The sequence below is a fragment of the Ricinus communis genome, chromosome 6 (assembly GCF_019578655.1).
Source record: "Ricinus communis isolate WT05 ecotype wild-type chromosome 6, ASM1957865v1, whole genome shotgun sequence".
NCBI lineage: Eukaryota > Viridiplantae > Streptophyta > Magnoliopsida > Malpighiales > Euphorbiaceae > Ricinus > Ricinus communis.
In genome coordinates, this window is record NC_063261.1 from 25,880,035 (window position 1) to 25,898,557 (window position 18,523).

Below are 18,523 nucleotides of genomic sequence, written 5' to 3' on the forward strand. Positions count from 1 at the left end.
TATATTTTTATCATAAGAGTAAGATTTATGGGATGGCATTATTTGTGTTAAAATTCCCTTCAATATAATAAACCAATCGAGCTATTTAGTTCGGCGGGCGAGCCGAGTAACCGATAATGCAGGTCCCTATAAGCGAAATACGTGGAGGAACAAGAATAAGAGCGTCCTCATCCTATAAAAACCCAAAAGAGCAGCCACTTCACAAATACAAAATGTTGCCACTTGCACTTGCACCTACTCTTCTTCTTCTATAAGTTTCTCCGCCTCAACTGTACTCGCTCTCATCAACGACATCGTCGCTTTGTGTCATTAACAGTCAACAAAATGGCAGGTGCGTTCTAATTTCGATTCCAAAGTCTCTTTTTTTTTTCTTTTTCTTTCAAGTATATTTGATTTTTTAGATGATGATTGTTCTTTTAATATATAGTTTAATTGATAATTTCTTGATTTTGGAATTAAAGAAATTGATGCATAAGAAAATAATTGTTAGATTGTACCAATTTGATTGATATGTAATGATTTCAGTAGTTGTCAGCTAACTATACTATAGCCTCTTTGAGCACTATGTTTTTATAATCAAGAATGAAGATGTTACATTGATAGGAAACCTCTATGCTAACAAATTCAACTGGCGACTTATATTGATCATATTACAGGTATTGAATCTGATTTAAAAGTTTCAAACTTTTTATGATGCAGCAATGTCAGGGAAGATTGTCCAAAATGTTTTTGTAGCACAGAATAGGCTGTACGGGACCCAATACCATCCGAGGGACTGTTGTGCCCCTCATACCCGCAATTTGCTTCCCTTCTTTGGAGGGAAGTTGGCATGGAGTAGCATAGTACCTTCCGTGCAAATGCACACCTTACCAATATACCAGAGTGGTTTTGTTAACCGACGAACTTTTTACTGCAATGGTCTGTTCTAGACTCTCATTTTCCAGGTTGATATCAATTTCAACAAATGCATTTTTAAACCCTGAAAATATACTTCTATTTTTTTTCCCATCATCATGCATCAAGTTATTTTCATACTTTACGATTACTTGATAGATTTGGGTGTGGAACTATACTAAATACTCTAGTCTGTATATTTCAAATCTTTAAAGGTTTTAACATTTTGTTTACTTTTGGATTTTCATATTATTATTTTGAAATTTTTCTTGCAGCTACTTCATCTGCAACTGCAGTGCCGTATCTTGACAAAGTTGATTTCCTGAAGCTTCAAAATGGCAGGTGAGGAAACTCTGTGCCTATGGCATGCACTTTTACAGAATTTTAAAGATTATATTATTTTCTCTTTATTCTATTCCCTTTTTTCTTATAACTATGTATTTTGCTATTCTTTTCTTCTTTTTCATTGTACGAATAATATATTTGAAGTTAATCTATGCCTTCTCTTTGGTCCTCAAATACTGTTTTGCTGTCAATACTCTGAAATCTTATGTGAGAGCCTAAGAGGAATGGTTGCAAATGTGGAGATTTTCTACAGTAGTTTATATTTTATATGACTGGTTAGTTGTCCATAATATTTCACCATATGTTTGTTCTGGTATGCATAAATAAGCTTAGATACATAATACATGATTTGGACAACCTACAGTTTTAAGGTTTTAGGTTCTCTTCTTTAATTTGCTCTTTAGCAATTTGCCTGTTCTTTGTATCATATGAAATCACAGCAGTTCATAGTACTTCTTTTTACATTACTATAGATGAATTTTGGTGAGGGTTAATGGACATACTCTATCTAGGGGCTTAACTAACGTACCTAACCTGAACATAATTCAAAATAGTGAAAGGAGATGCTTTATCAGTCCTCCGCAAGTTGCACAAAGAACATCATCTTTTTCATATATGCCCTAGTACACCAGCATTAGAATTCGGAGCATAATTAAGAGCACAAATTCATTTGAGATTAACTGTCTGAATGTAAGTATTCTCCTAATGAGCACAGTGATATTCGAGGTGTGGCTGTTGCTGGTGTTGAGGGAGAGCCTGTTACCCTTACTGAACCAGTTACAGAAGCAATAGCAGCTGGCTTTGCAGCATGGCTACTGGAAAAGAAAAAGGCTGATGCTCCTAAAAAGTTGAGAGTTTCTATTGGTCATGATTCCCGAATATCTGCACAAATATTACAGGTGCATATTCCTTGTCCCTATCATTCTCAAGCTACCACTATAAATTTTTTTTTTCTCTCTGTTTCTGGATTAGCACATGTCCTGTTGGTTCTTCTTGAGTTCATATGTTGCTTGTGCTAGACTGCTAGCATCCATGGTGATTGCAATTTGGTTGTTTGGGCCCTGAACCTTCAGTTTTCAACAGACATGTTCTTAAGCACAGTTTTCTAATTTACATGGTCTTTTCAACCATGTAGATCACATTTCTTCCACTTGAGTTTGTTGATTTTCTTTCTTTCTGCTGGTTAGGGAACTTATAGTTTGTGCTATAACTGTATCAGTATTGTTGCAAAATTGCAATTGCTTTGGATCATATTACTCTTAACACCTCTCTCTCTTTCTCTATACACACACTCGCACATATGTTAACTTACATATCTGCACACACATACCTGCAGTATAGAGCTGTTCTATTCAACACTTTATCATATATAAATATCTGAAGTTACAGGGAATTTGATGGTTTAACTTGCAGGATGCTGTTTCTCGAGGTATTGCTGGTGCAAGCCTGGATGTTGTTCAATATGGGTAGGTTGATGAGTTTTTCCATCTCATGGTGATCTTAATTATAACATAACATTTTATCCATCACATTTAATGGCTTTGGACCTAAATAACTTCAGCTGGTGCCTATAAAATGTTCTGGTTGGAACTTAACAATCACTTGTATGAGATTATTTAGAACAGGTTCCATATATGATGGAAGGGAGGGTAGTTGGGCTGGGCTCTTTGCATATTTGATGGGCCTATATGCCAGTTTGAAACAGTTACTTTTACTTTTCGGAGTTGTACCTTTGGCTGGTCCTATGTTTGGTGTGGTGTCCTTAATGGATTAGTATGCAGTCAAGCTGCAGTTGTGGTTTAAGTGAAAAAAATATTATACTTTTTGCTTTGTTTTCTCCTTGTAAGTTTGTAACTAACATAGCTTCTACAGATTGGCGTCAACCCCAGCAATGTTTAATAGCACACTCACTGAAGATGAAGCATTTTTATGTCCAGCTGACGGAGCTATAATGATAACAGGTAATATGTAAAGTTATTTTCCTGTTGGTTACCAACTTCAATCTCTTATAATAATGCTCTTGAAATAATATTATAATGGTTAATGGTTTGTCCTTGCTTGAGCTTTTAACGGAACTCCTGATTCCTTATTATTTTTCACCTTAAGAAACTCACTGTTGATATTGTGCAAATAGCTAGTCATCTCCCTTACAATCGGAATGGTTTCAAATTCTTCACAAATTCTGGAGGGCTTGGGAAGGCCGACATTAAAGACATTTTGGAGCGTGCTGCAGATATATATAAGAACTTTACAGATGAAGGTTTAATGAAGTCAAGAAGAGAGGCTTCTGCATCAATAAAGAGAGTTGACTACATGACGGTTTATACTTCTGATCTTGTGAAAGCAGTCCGTGAGGCTGCAGGAAATATAGGTAATAACTCTGTGAAACATGTAATCAAAATAAAGAATGGACTCAGATATCAGCATTTATTAGTCCTGACAAATCTTATATTTGTTCTGGAGTTTTAATGTATTTTGTTATCATGTGTAGAACTTTGTTGTAATTTGTTTTACAAGTATACGTGTTCTTTTATACCTTATTTTTTTATTTGCCTGGTAGAGTAATGAAATCCCATTTTCTAACTGTTTATTGGAATTGTAAATTCTTAGAGAAGCCATTGGAGGGGTTCCATATAATTGTAGATGCAGGAAATGGGGCAGGAGGATTCTTTGCTGTAAGTTCTATTCTCATTCTTATATTAACACTGTTGGGGCTTTCTTTTATCAGTTTAAGGATTTTGCTTTTAGTCATTTATAGGTACTTAATGCACATCTTATCTTTCCTAATCTTAATCACTTATTGCCCTAGTTACTCAAGAAGCATTCATTATCATCAGAATGTAAACCAACTCTTTCAACTTCTGTTTTCAAAGGCTATAGGTACTGCTGCCAATAGAAGATATCCAGATATTCTGTTGTCTGCATGTTTGTTAATCGACTCTTGCATCACTTGCCCAAACAGCAATTGACCATGCCATCAGAGTAATCATTAATAGGCATATGAAGTGTAGTTGTTAGGATTTGGTAGCTCTGGTTGACATTGATTTGAAATATCATTATGACATTGTTAGTGGATGTCATTCATCAAAGTCTCTGTTTCCTAAAAATTTAAATTTTTTAGAGAGAAGTAAATGAAATAAGCTGTTAAAAGGAAATTAATCACATGCATCTTGACTATGTTCCTATTATTTCTAGATTTTAAATGCTCTGAAGAAAAGAAGATTAGCCTAATGGTCTGGCACATGAAGCACTGTAAACTAGTTTAATTTGCATGCAGTCTCAATCGTCCACTAAGAGAACCACTTAATGATTATGTAGAGGTTTTTTCCTTCTTGGTTAAATTTTGTGAAAACAGAAGTTTGGCACAATTGAATGCGATAAAAAGCAATGTAAACTGGTTTCATCCTCATGCAGTCCCAATATTCAATTAACACGAGAATATATATTCTGCCTGACCAAGTTGTATACCTCCTCTAAGAGAAGTTTATTTACTGAGTGTGCTTATTTTTATTGGTTGTTAGGCAAAAGTTCTTGAGCCTTTGGGGGCTATCACTTCTGGAAGTCAGTTCTTGGAACCAGATGGTAATTCGAAGTCTGGCAATTCTCTGGTGTAGTGTTTGATGGATGAGCTTGTCACTGAAAACATATTTGGAAACAGGTTTGTTCCCTAATCATATTCCCAATCCAGAAGACAAGGCAGCAATGAATGCTATCACCCAGGCAGTCCTTCAAAACAAGGCTGATCTTGGGATAATATTTGATACTGATGTAGACAGGTAATAACTGTTGCAGCGTATGCATTCATGTAAGCATACTTTGTGGTTTTGCTTTAGAAATATGCCATTATTTTCTGTAGATCTGCTGCTGTGGACTCCACTGGTCGTGAATTCAACCGGAATCGTCTTATTGCTTTGATGTCTGCAATAGTTTTGGAGGAAGTAAGCTCTCCTTCCTGTTTCAGCTGCCTTAAGAGCTATTGCTTTTCTATTGTTGTAAAAGACAATTTCTATTTTCTTTTCGAATTTGGCCTATTCGAATATTTTGTTTTTCTTTTTTCCTACAGCATCCAGGAACAACTATTGTTACAGACAGTGTGACTTCAGATGGGTTAACTACATTTATCGAAAATAAACTTGGTATGTAAAAATGCAGAAATGCCTTATTGTCTGTTCTTCATACTAGAATATGTTTATAATCCACAATCTCTTTTAGGGGGAAAGCATCATCGTTTCAAAAGAGGCTATAAAAATGTCATTGATGAAGCAATACGTTTGGTAAGTTTAGCTTTTAAATGATTCTGTTACTAGTAAATTTTGGGATACTTGCATAAGCAAGAAACTGAATGAGATAATCAGCCCTTCAAGAAATCAATCCTTGTGCAAAAGGTTGAAGTGGAGAACTGGAATGGCAATAATAGTAATGGCGTTTTGCTGTTATATTATACTTCTATCCATATGATTGAATATAAGTCATAAATCATAATATTGAGTGTCGATTAATAGCTATTGATAATTACATAGATCTTCTGCCCATCTTAATTACGATTGTTGTACAAGGATAATAGTTTGGGACTGTCATCAAGCCAAGATGCTTGCAAGCTACTAAGGTAGATCTTAATTAGCAGTGCTGCTGACTTGGGGCACTTTCTTAAATAGCTTGAGCTTGTCCTTTATTTTGGCTCTGCTCTTTTTGTTATTTGATAAGAAAAAGAGTTGGAAGAATGATCAAATTTAGAGGAGTTTCTGTTGAAATTTGCTGTTGCAGTTCTGCAGGATGTAACAAGTAATCAAGAGTATGTATCTGTGCTTTGAGGATGAAGCATTTGTTTTGAGATAAAAAGGGTTTGTTGGAGGATGAAAGTGGAGGATATCTTACAAGAATTCATGTGATACTATTGAATGAGGGAGTGACATTGTTAAACAGGAAAGCAAAAGAAGTAAATTTGAAGGTCTCGATGTTGGAAATTCTGACAGTTTTTAGTGCAACTTGGATGCAAAAGCTTCCTTAAGCAATTGTGATCACTTTTCACCTTGTGTGACTGAATGTGTAGTTTTGTTTTACTTTTAATCTGTAATTATTAAATCATTTTGAGTTTATTTTGTCTGGGGGGGCTCATTGCTACTGTAGTTCATTCTTGTTCTCTGTGTTTTTGTTCTCACTTTGTGTAGCGTTCAATCTGAAGTAATTAAATTGGTCATTTGACAAGTTATTAAACTAAAGTGATAGTATTCCATACAGAATTCAGTTGGTGAGGAGTCACATCTAGCTATTGAAACAAGTGGACATGGAGCTCTCAAGGAAAATCACTGGCTAGATGACGGGGCATACCTAATGGTAGGTTTATACATGCATCGTCGCCTTACCTCTTAAAGCATGCTATACCATCCATTGATTACTTAAATTACTCTTTGTGAACTAACCTTAGATATTCAATGTGAAAAATAATTTTCTTTATATATTCATCAACGATTGTTACACTTATATATACAAGTTATATCTCTAATATAGGAATTTAAATCAAATACTAACTCTTAAGTAAATTCCTAATTATTCTCCTATTATGTATAGATGTAAACTCCTAATTAATATGAAATAGTTGTAACACTCCCTCTCAAGCTTGAGCATAGATATTGATCATGTCCAGCTTGTTGCAGAGATAATCAACCCTAACCCCATTCAGGGCCTTTGCAAAGATATCTCCCAATTGTTCTCTTGTTTTCACATAACTTGTAGAAACCAATCCCTGTTGAATCTTTTCACGAACAAAATGACAATCAATCTCAATATGCTTAGTTCGTTCATGGAAGACTGGATTAGATGCAATATGAAGTGCAGCTTGGTTGTCACACATAACTTAGCTGGTACTGAGATCTTAAGACCCACTTCAGTTAGGAGTTGATATATCCATATTATCTCACACACAGACTTGGCCATGGCTCTATACTCTGATTCTGCATTCGAACGTGAGACAACGTTTTGCTTCTTGCTTTTCCACGAAACCAAATTTCCTCCAACAAACACATAATAGCCTGAAGTAGATCTTCGATCTTCTTTGCACCCTGCCCAGTCAGCATTTGAAAAACATTCAATCCTAGCATGATCATGGTTGCTATACAGGATTCCTCGCCTAGGTGCTCCTTTTAAGTAATACAAAATTTGTTCTGCAGCTTTCTAGTGATTGACGGTTGGAGAAGACATATGCTGACTTACCACGCTGACAGAATAAGCAATATCATGACGAGTTACAGTAAGATAGTTTAACTTCCCAACTAATCTTCTGTATCTCTCAAGATCTTTAAACAATAGCCATCTTTTATAAGCTGCAAATTAGGAACCATTAGAGTACTACATGGCTTAGCCCCCAATTTTCCCTGTCTCGAATAATAAGTCAAATACATACTTCCTTTAAGATAAAAAATCCCTTTCTTACTCCTCGTTACTTCAACACCTAAAAACTACTTTAGAGCCCTTAAATCTTTTGTATGAAATTGACCATGAAGAAAAAATTTGAGTGATGAAATCCCACTGGTATCACTTCCAATAATGACAATGTCATCAACATAAACAACCAATAAGATGATACTATTTGCAGACTACTTATAGAAAAAAAAAATGATCCGACTTGCTTTTCATTATGCCAAACTTCTCAATAGCTTGACTAAACTTTCCAAACCAAGCCTGGAGACTTTGTTTCAATCCATACAAAGATTTATGGAGACGGCAAACTTTCCTATATTCCCCCTGAGCAACAAAGCCAGGTGGTTGCTCCATATAAACTTCCTCCTAAAGGTCACCATGAAGAAATGCATTTTTAATGTCTAACTGATGAAGGGGCCAATTATATGTGGCTGCTAGAGAAATAAGTAACCTGACAGAAGTAAGTTTAGCAACAGGAGAAAAATGTCAGAATAATCAACTCCTTATGTTTGAGCATATAGCTTAGCAACAAGTTGGGCCTTTAACCTAGCAACAGTCCCAGCTGGATCAACTTTAACTTCAATTACTCATTTACATCCAATAGCCTTTTTACCTGCAAGCAAATTTACCAGGGTCCAAGTACCATTTTCATCTAAAGAATTCATCTCTTCAATCATAGTATTACGCCATCCAGGGTGAGATAGAGTTTCATGAATAGTGTTAATAATAGAAACAAAATCAAGAGAAACAATAAAAGAACAAGTGGATGGTGACAAATAATTATATGACACAAAATAGGATACCGGATAAGTGCATTGACATTTACCTTTACGTAGGGCAATAGGAAGATCATCACTAGAATTGGAAGTCGGATTTGATGATGAAGGAACTGGCGTAGGACATGGAGCAGGAGGACTTAGAACAGGAGTAGGAACAGGATCCATAGCAAGATGAGGAGGTTGTTGACGACGAGAATAAACTTGTGTTATAGGAGGCTTAATTGGAGCAGAGAGGAAGATCAGTAACAGTATAAATTAGTAAATCATCATCCTCCCCCTAATGGAAAGAACCTGAAGATGAGGTAAATGGTGTTTGTTCTAGAAAGGTAACATCAGCTGACACAAGAGTACCCAAGAAAGATACCTTTGAGAGATTAGGGATCAAATTTTGTAACGTGAGAACATCCCGAACAAAACAAGTACAACTAAATATTCTAAGTTCAATAGGAAATAATGACTTCTTGGGAAAGAGAACATGAAGAGGAGTCTTACCCGAAAGAACAGATGAGGACATACGATTAATCAAAAAACAGGCTGTAGAAACTGCATCAGCCCAAAAATGTTTAGGGATCTGCATTTGAAATAACAAAGCTCTAACAGTTTCAAGAAGATGTCTATTTTTTCTTTCAGCAATCCCATTCTGAGATGGTGTATCTACACAAAACGTTTGATGAATAATGCCATGTTGAATCATATAATTTTGGAAACATTCTGATAAGTATTCTTTAGCATTATCACTTTGCAAAATTTGAAAAGACATTTAATTGTGTTTTGATTTCAGTACAAAAGGCAATAAAGAGAGGACAATTCTGAGCGATTTTTCATCAAATATAACCATGTCATTCGAGAATAGTCATTAACAAAGGTAAAAAAATACTTAAACCCAGTTTTAGACAACTAGACAAGGTCCTCAAACATCCGAATGGACTAACTCAAAAGGAGCACTAGCTCATTTATTGACTCTAGTACTAAAACTCTAACGATGGTGTTTAGCAAATTGGCAAGACTCACAATCTAATGAAGACAGAGTAGAAAACTGAGGGCAAAGTATCTTTAATATATGTAATGAGGGATGACCCCAACCGACAATGTGCTTCAAATGGGGTCACGACTCCAGAACACGCTATAGACTTTAGTACTTGTATCTCAAGAATGTAAAGGCCTCCCGATTCATGTCCTTTACCAATAATCTTCTTCGTCATAAGAAATCAAGAAAGAATGAGACAACAGTTAAGAGAACGAGTGAGTTTACTAACAGAGACTAAATTAAAAGACAAATCAGGTAAACTTAAAATAGATTGCAAAAGAATTGAAGGTGTTGGTATAATTGTGCCAGACTCTAGAACACGATATGTACGCCCATCTGCTAAAGTAACTGTAGTGCTAGGAGTATGTGATTTAAAGGAAGAAAATAGACTAGAGTTACTTGTCATGTGATCTGTGGCACCAGAATCAATGACCCATTTAGAAGATGAGGAAACAAGACATGTGTTCATTTTACCTGAATCAACAATAGCAGTAATAGAAGTAGATGAAGACCTTAGAGATTTCTGGTATTGTGAAAACTTGGCATACTCATCTGTAGATACTATAATAGACTCGGGAGCATCATTAGTAGATGCATCATGTGCTGACTGGTTTGACTAGTTTGGCTGATTCTTGCGCTGCAACCTTCTATAATCCTTCTTAACATTCATGGCTTATGACAATAGTAACAGACAACAATTCCTGAATCCTATCCTCGAGTACTACGATTATCAGAGTCTCTCCCTTTTTTATATGGTTGTTTCCCAGATTAAGAGGTACGGCTGACAAGAGCACTATTAGATTGAACAAGTGCTAAATTTTATGTGCGAAGTACCCTACTGAAAGCTTCTTCCCACGAAGATATTTCAGGGCTAGACAGGATTTGAGATTTGGCACCCTCAAACTCGGAAGAAAGACCAGCCAAGAAGCTCATAATTGCCATCTTTTCTCTCTGAGCTTGCTGAACTCTTACATCACTGCTAAATGGAAGTAACATATTAAGTTTCTCATGAGTTTTCTTAAAATCCATAAAGTAGTCAATGAGAGTTCTATTACCTTTTTCTGTACGATAAAAGGCTTGACATACCTCATAAGTGCATTTGATATTTCCCTTGTCAGAATATACAAACTCCAAATAATTCATCAATTTTTTTACAAATTCATAATGATTAATTAGCCCAACCACCTCACTATCAATAGAATTACATATTTGCAGAAATAAATGAGCATCATCTCGCAACCATAAGGCTTTTGAATCATCATTAGGTGAGTCATCAATTAAATGATCATCCATAGAAATACTTCGCAAATAAAGCTGAACAGATTTACTCCAATCTAAATAATTAGATCTCTTAAGTTTATGTTCTGTGATTTTAGACATCACGGGAACGAAATCAGACACAATAACTGACTTTTTCTCCTTCATATTAGAAAATCAACCTAATAATAGAATATAAAAAACCATAACACAGCCGCAATTTGTTTTGAGAAATCAAACCTATCCCAAACTAGATCCCACACTGAATAGATGCTGATCCAAATAGGTAAAGGAATGTGTTGTGGAAGTTGAGGCTAGCAAATGGACGCAAAAATGACCAAATTATAGTGATAGACGCGCTTTCACGCGCCGGTAGCATGGAGAAGACCTAGTAACTTGTGGCAGCGCGTATGGCTCACGCGCTTGGACTCAAGTGCTTGGAATCTCCAGAAACGTGATTAGAAGGTGGCGCTCCTCTTGGTGCAGGCAGTGAAACAAACTGACCTTTGTTAGACAAGACCAAAAAAGCAAACACCCTACTGCTAAACCAAGAAAAATCCCTAAATTCACAAATTGATTTCTAGGGTTAATTTGTGTGCTCTGATACCATGTGAACTAACTTTAGATATTCAATGTGAAAAGTGATTCTCTCTGTATATTCATTAACGATTATTACATCTATATATACAAGTTATATCTAATATAGGAATTCAAATCAAATACTAACTCCTAAATAAATTCCTAATTACTCTCATATTATGTATAGCTATACACTCCTAATTAATATGAAATAGTTGTAACACTTCTCTTAAATGTATGCTTGCCATTCAGGTCAAACTTTTAAATAAACTAGCTTCAGCTAGAGCTTCAGGAGTTGGTGGTGGCAGCAAAGTTTTAACTGATATGGTGGAGGGTCTGCAGGAACCAGCAGTTGCTGTGGAATTGAGACTGAAAATCAATCAGAATCATCCAGATCTTAAAGGAAGGTATAATTCTTTATATGGTTATGACATGCGTATGTGACTTTGGTGCTCTGTAGTTACTGATGAGCAGGAACATCCAGATCATTTTGGGAGTATGGAGAGGCAGTGCTGCAACACTTGAAGAACTCTGTGGATACAGACATAAAGCTTCAGAAAGCCCCTGTTAACTACGAAGGGGTGAGTATGATACAGATCAGTATTACAGCTGGGGTTCACCTGCTTAGCTATAGGACTAGGATTACTGGGAGTAATGGCATGCATCAACTGTTTTTGCATTACCAACCAATGTGTCTCAACATTTATCCTCAGTGTTCTTTTTCCATTTTTCTTCTGAAAATAGGTTCGAGTTTCTGGTTATGGAGGGTGGTTCCTTCTGAGACTCTCACTCCATGATCCAGTTCTTCCCCTTAACATTGAGGTAAAAGATCCTTTCAGATTCTGGATGCAGTTATGCTTATTTCATAGCAACTAAAATTAATTCCATCTCAGGCACCTAACAAGGAAGATGCTCTGAAACTCGGACTTGCTGTGGCTTCTGCTGTCAAGGAATTCCATGCTTTGGATACATCTGCCTTGGACAAATTTGTCCAATAACCATAAATTATAGACCAGTGGATACATCTGTCCGTTTCATGTGCAGCCTGTTTGCTGAAGTGGCTTTCAATTCCAGCATGGTCGACTTTCACTATAACAGTGCGTAATTTAGAACCCGAGGAAGTTCTCCTTGTTAATTTTGGTTTTTGCAGGCAGTGCTACAATGATGTCAGCGTATAAATGTTATGAGCTTGCTAAAATGTTCGCATCTAAAGTCACAGCGATTTGAATAATACATGATAGTCATAATCCCTAAGAGCAATGCCATCTTTCTGTATAATAAGACACTGCATTTTTGGCTCAGCATGGTGCTACTGGTTTATTTACGCCGTGTAGTTGTGCTTGCAATCGAATCTCTTTGTGCATTCTGTTAATGCAAAACGGTGTTGTAGATGTATTGATTTTTTGAACGCTGATACGAATTATATCCATGTGAGATTGTAGTTTGGCATGGAAGGTTACGGTCGAAATGCACATCTCTTACACTATGCATGGCAATGTAGAAGGGATGGGAGGAAAAAGGAAGAGAAGGGAAAAAAATATTTATCCTCTCGGTTATAGAAGGGATAATCATTAAAGAAGGGGTAATCATTAAAGATTAGAAAGGAGAACTATTAAAATTATAAGAATACAAATAGCAATTAATTAAGTTTTAATGTCTTTTAATGAGTTGAAATTTTTCATATTCCAAATTTGAATGTAATTCTACAAGGGGAATTATTTTCCCCCCTCTCCTAATGATTAGAATTAGTGTTTCTCTTTTCTCTTTCCTTTTTCCATTAAGTGTTTTTTTTTTTTTTACCATTCATCTATGCATAATGTTTAAGAGATGGTTTTAAGATAAAATATGAATGAGAACAGAACTGTGGTTTTAAGATAAAATGTGAATGAGATGAGAGCTGAAAAAATAATTGTAGAGAGGCAAAAATGATGAGAATTATATTAATCATACTGTAAGCATCTTTAATGGAAAGCACAGTTGATATTAACCAGTGATTGAGCCTACTGCATGCATGTACATAGACATATGTCTGTTACTAGCAAAAACTAGTTTATTTTGCGTAGATGAGATTTATGGTATGGAAAAAGGAGCAACCCATTTGCACATACAAATGACATGAAGCACAAGAAATTAGAAACAGAAGAACAGAAATGGCAAAAGTACAGTAAATTCTTTTTTCTTTTCCTTTTATGAACTAGGTTGCCGTAGCCTTACAAAAAATTCCATGCATTCTACAATAAGGCACATAAAACATTACAGGCACTATTAAATACAGTACCACCAGGACAGGCGGTACACCCTTTAAGGTCATACATACATATATATATATATACAAGTGGTAATTCCAATTGTCCTACTTTCACCTTTTTACCTACAGTTTTCTTCTATATTTTCACATTATATGCTCCTAAATATTCTCAGTAGTTGTTGGGTTTCTCAGGAGCTTCATCATGAAGCTAAATTTGGTATCTGGAGAGGTCCTGGGTTGGGGCCAGTTTGCTCCTTCTGGTACCTTGATACATTTGAAACCCTGACCTTTGTACAGTTTTGTAGCCCCGGGATTGTTCAGATCACAATGCAAAGCAATGGCACGACAGCCCCAGCTCTTGGCTTGAGCCTCTGCCTTTGCTATAAGTCTCTTTGCTATGCCCTTCCGACGGTATTTCTCCCGAACTGCGACATTTGATATGTATGCAATTCCAGTCCTGCACCAAATTGGCAAAGATAATACTTTAGCATATTGTTAAATGAAGTTAGTGCTAAATGTAAGAAGTAAGCAACTAATAGCACATTTTACAAATTGTCTATTGGATATATAAATTTAAACTTAAAGAAGCGACAATTAAAAAATGTGCAAAAGAGAACACCAAGGATATGAAAATGGAAATTAAAAGTCTAGTAATTGAACAAAATAAAATGATTTAAAAATTACACTTAAAAGTTAAAAGAAAAAGAAATTGGATTCCTTGTGAACCAAACAAGAAAATGCAATCCTATATTAAGAATTAGATTCCATTCCATAGCGAACTGAACATGGCTTAAGTGTCAGATTGCATGGATTTATCTTTTTGACTATTTACCAATTCAAAATGATACTAGTGGAGAACTATAATTCAACAGTGTCAGGAATATCAATAGAGGCATACATGGAACAGGATCAGATGAATTTCGTGTTACGACGTGCCACTAAACATTCTTAAATCTAATATCAGCAGCTATCAATTAGCAATTTGCACATGCTGAAACGAAAATAGTCAGGTTTGGTTGCAAGAACTTGAGTTGAAACTTAATGCTAATCTTATTGTATAGAAAGGAAAAGAAAAGACACATTTCGAACCAGAAGAATAGAACTGAAGGAGAAAACTGGTATTGAAGGAAGACAGAACCTCAAAGTTTTGGTAAAAACATCAAGACTTGTAACAATCTAAAGTCATTTACAATAGTTTCCAAGGTTAACGCATAATTTCAGTAAGATAAGATTTGATAATCTAAAACTTTAATCAAGAACCATGGTCTCCAGTCTAGAGTTTCTACCAATAACATTTATTAAGGGAGATTCAAAGCATACATCTGTAAATAATTTCAAAGAAGTGGGTATGAAAACAAAGCAAAAGCCTCGGCATATACAATATGATACTTGTATGGATGCCTTTTCTTCAACTTGTATTTCTCACCATTCGCCAAAATCTTGTTGAAATGCAGAACCAGAAAATAATACATAGATGGACATGAGAACAAATTGGTGAATTACTTTACCAAATCACCTTCTTTATCTTAGTACACAAGCATTATGTTAATGGGACAAGTGAAGACAAGCTAAATGCAGTTTCAGCTCATGTTAATTTTTGGGATAATAAGTTCAAGCTAGGTTTTCTGAACCATTAAGCCAAAACTCATTGTTAATTTCGGGTGAGTTTAAGGCCATTACTATCTGCTTTTCCTGAAAGTAACTAGTAGAATTCAGATCATTAGGCTTCATTTCCTTTGATTTGTACAATTTTTGAATTTAATCTGCTATGTTATTTAACATTACATAATGCCAAACTCAAGGGCGGAAGTAGAACTTGGCCTACAGGGAGGCCAAAATTTTTCTTTTACTAGATGAAATAAAATATTGAAAAGGATATATATGCAATTTATGAAGCATGGTAAGGTGCTATCATTTTCAATGATACCAACTCCTGTAGGCCACGGCTTAGTACTTCTTCAGCATAAAATGTAGGGGCTGAAACAGAATATAAATTTTGGGGGTGGGGGGCTATCAGTACTTATTTGAAAAAAATCTAAAAGTTATAGGTGAAAATGCAAGTTTCATTAATTTGGTGGAGGCAGGCCCCTCCACTAAACAAGTAGTTCCACCCTGGCCAGACTGTCGCATGCCCAGAGAAACAACCTGTTATCAATGCCTTATGTGATAATAATCATTTAGTTGAAGATACACGTAAGCATTTCCTTCTAACAAATGAAGACATCCTTATTTAATTAACATGTATTATCAACAAAGATGATCCAGTAAGTACCTTTTAGAGACTATATCCAATTATCCATCCAATGTGTTATTCAGCGCACTAAGAAGATAAACTGTATATTGGTACTTCAATTTTGTTGATTTGAGAGTCGAGCATCAGCCAACAAGAAGAAAACACTGTTGTTTACTGTTTATCTAATAAAACTTGTCCTAATCAATTCAAAAATCACTTGAAAGCTAGATCCAAACACAATTCTTAGGAAGTCAGAATAACTCGAGAGCAGCTATAAATGCTAAACTCACCTTCTCAGCTTAAGCGGACCTTTTCTTGGAAGAAAATCAGCCACTGTATCCAAAGTCAATATCCCAGCCACATATCCTCTATTGAGACTGAATCTCCCATCAAAATCTCCAATTTTGAGATTTTCACCTCCAAAGCAGAAAGTATCATCACCTGAACCACCAATGACAGCAACCAAACAAGTTCTCTGGCATCCATGTGGTACAGAGAAACCTGATAACATTCCCGCCAGCCTGTTAATCCTCAGTGCAAAATCTAGAGGGAAGGAGTAGTTAGGGAAAAAGGAGCTGCAGTGAGTCTCAGCCACTTCCCAACAATCTTCTACTCTTGCCTCCCTCACAACAATTTCTGGAGACACAGCAGGGAATAATTCAACCACTTGACTCGCTCTGCACATTCCTGCACTCAATGACCAGAGTCATCCAATTGGGCTTTAGTATCCAACAAATCATTCAACTGAGGACTATTCTTCTTTTCCTTTTCAATGAAAAAACAGAAGATTAATACAATATAAGCATTTGAATGACCCTAAGGCACTGGAGAGTTACTGTAATTTCACAAATGTAGTTCAAATGTCTGTGGAAGCATATATAACATGAAATAATTGACCAAATGATATGAAATGCAAGGAACATAGCATCCATTTGCAACAATCCACACTTATTGGAGACCCGAACTCACTATGTTAATGTTTCACATTACAATTTATAGCTCATGCGTGGTTCTTTAGCTTTACAGCAAGTGCAGTGAAATGGGGAATCTCCAATCAACATATTAAGCTAAGAAAAGATACCTCTAAAACTAATATAGCAACAAATTGGGTGGTCATATAAAACAGTTATACTCCAGAGTACTGAACTATTCCAAAAGGAACAATTTTATACCCTAATAAACCAAAGCCATTAGAAATTATAACCTCATTGTCTTAGTTCTTAATAATCAAACATCCAAGAAAACATAAGAATCCATAATAAGCGAGAAATAGCGAGCATTTAATTAAAGTTAAAATCTTGACTAAGGCACAAAAAGACATGCTTAAAAAACTATAGCATAGAAAGAAAGCCCAGAAAAGAACTCGTCAGTAACCGCAAAACCAACAACAATTAACTTAAAAAGAAGATAACTTTCTTGAGGTACCTGATATGGAGAGAGGAGAGAAAGAAGAATCGTGAGAAACCCTAGGAGAGGTAAAGAAAGATTGATGGTTTTTCTTGAAATTGTTGGTTATGGAGGCTGGGAATACTGCAATTCCCGACGGTATGGACCGCATTTCTGGGAGTGGCTCTAAAGAATCAAACAGAGATTCTTTTTGGGTTTTCTCCTTTGAAGGTTCTGTTTTTTTAAAGTTAACAGAACGTCAACTGTAAGTCAGTTTTTAACTGTTCTCATTCACTGTTTCGTAGCAGACCAGTAGATTTTTACTTGCGTTCCTGTCTGGTCCTCTTTTTATTTATTTATTTCTATTTTAATCTTTCTGGAGATTTTACTGTAAAGCAGTCAACTTCGAAACTGACAAATTTAAGTGTTTTCTATTTAACAAGGACATATTAAAGCGTTCTCTATTTAACAAATACATATTAAATTTAGATCCAAAAGCCAACCATTACAAATTATATGAGTTTTGAAGCCACATTATTTGGCTGCACTGCACAGTTAAAGAGTCATCATAAAAGTTTTTTGTCTGGTCAAACGATGGGTCACCCAATTACACTCTGCTGACAGAACAAACTTTAACTGCTACAAAAACCTGAGGAGCATCTTCTAACAGAATACTAGTCTTAGATGAGGGCTGGATTTTACCATTCATTGCTTCCATGAAGGTTTTGGGATCACCTTCAATGAGGAATCTGGCAAAGTCTCTTTTCTCAGCCGAAAGCAATGCTTCTCTTAGGCCTAAAGCCTCGAGCGTTTTTGGATCCTAAACGAATTGAAACTCTTTACGTTTTGCAAATATCAGCTTTCCCAGAAAATCCCCAGCAACACTACCAACTACAGTTCGATGGTCCAACCAAGAGACAGCCGCATCAGAACTAATTTTTAATAAAAGGCTTGGAGGGGGTGTCCAATGAATTGCTTGATGATCATCCCTGCAACCTGATTGCCCCAAGAGGTTGTTTGCACACTTTGCATGACCAAATCCATAAGCGTTGCTGGCCTTGTGCACTATAATTCTAGGATTGTGCCTTTCATTTCCAAACATATTCACTCATTTCACGCTTTTCATATGAAGCAAAAAAAAAAAAAATGAAGGAAAGCATGCATGTTTTCAAATTCAATTACGTAATTCTTTTGAGAAATCAGTGAAGGTGGTTTGATTCGTTGGTAAAATTAAATAATGTTTTATAATATTATTAATTTTTATTGATGCAGTTTATTTTAGAGATATTACATATTGTCATATGTCCTATAGATTATGTTTTACAGTTATTACTGTAGAAGATAGTCCACGCAGTTCA

At 35.7% G+C, this 18,523-nt stretch overlaps 2 protein-coding genes and 1 long non-coding RNA gene across 6 annotated transcripts; 2 read left to right on the plus strand and 1 right to left on the minus strand.

The window, feature by feature from the left end:
• Positions 1-149: 149 nt before the first annotated feature.
• Positions 150-12,689, plus strand: LOC8279060 (phosphoglucomutase). 3 transcript variants are annotated; one of them, XM_025159741.2, is made up of 18 exons: positions 150-331; positions 700-918; positions 1,170-1,236; positions 1,955-2,138; positions 2,653-2,705; positions 3,112-3,200; positions 3,374-3,610; positions 3,850-3,914; positions 4,761-4,821; positions 4,898-5,015; positions 5,096-5,177; positions 5,303-5,375; positions 5,452-5,513; positions 6,466-6,573; positions 11,551-11,705; positions 11,783-11,879; positions 12,043-12,120; positions 12,192-12,689. In XM_025159741.2, exons 1-18 carry the CDS (start codon positions 325-327, stop codon positions 12,294-12,296), a joined length of 1,860 nt encoding a protein of 619 aa, XP_025015509.1. In that variant the 5' UTR covers positions 150-324; the 3' UTR covers positions 12,297-12,689. The 3 variants fall into 3 exon arrangements, with proteins under 3 accessions (XP_025015509.1, XP_002532751.2, XP_025015510.1); XM_002532705.4 differs by having other exon boundaries at positions 6,478-6,573; XM_025159742.2 differs by lacking the exon at positions 700-918 and having other exon boundaries at positions 177-331.
• LOC125370391 lies at positions 5,520-6,444 on the plus strand. Its single transcript, XR_007216291.1, has 2 exons — positions 5,520-5,845; positions 6,004-6,444. It is a non-coding gene; the product is annotated as an uncharacterized LOC125370391 (long non-coding RNA).
• A 769-nt stretch (positions 12,690-13,458) lies between the features above and the next one.
• LOC8279054 lies at positions 13,459-17,418 on the minus strand. 2 transcript variants are annotated; one of them, XM_002532706.4, is made up of 3 exons: positions 17,205-17,418; positions 16,070-16,466; positions 13,459-14,003 (listed from the first exon to the last, which is right to left on the minus strand). In XM_002532706.4, exons 1-3 carry the CDS (start codon positions 17,335-17,337, stop codon positions 13,706-13,708), a joined length of 828 nt encoding a protein of 275 aa, XP_002532752.1. In that variant the 5' UTR covers positions 17,338-17,418; the 3' UTR covers positions 13,459-13,705. The 2 variants fall into 2 exon arrangements, with proteins under 2 accessions (XP_002532752.1, XP_015583080.1); XM_015727594.3 differs by having other exon boundaries at positions 16,070-16,544; positions 17,205-17,342.
• Between the last annotated feature and the right edge of the window lie 1,105 nt (positions 17,419-18,523).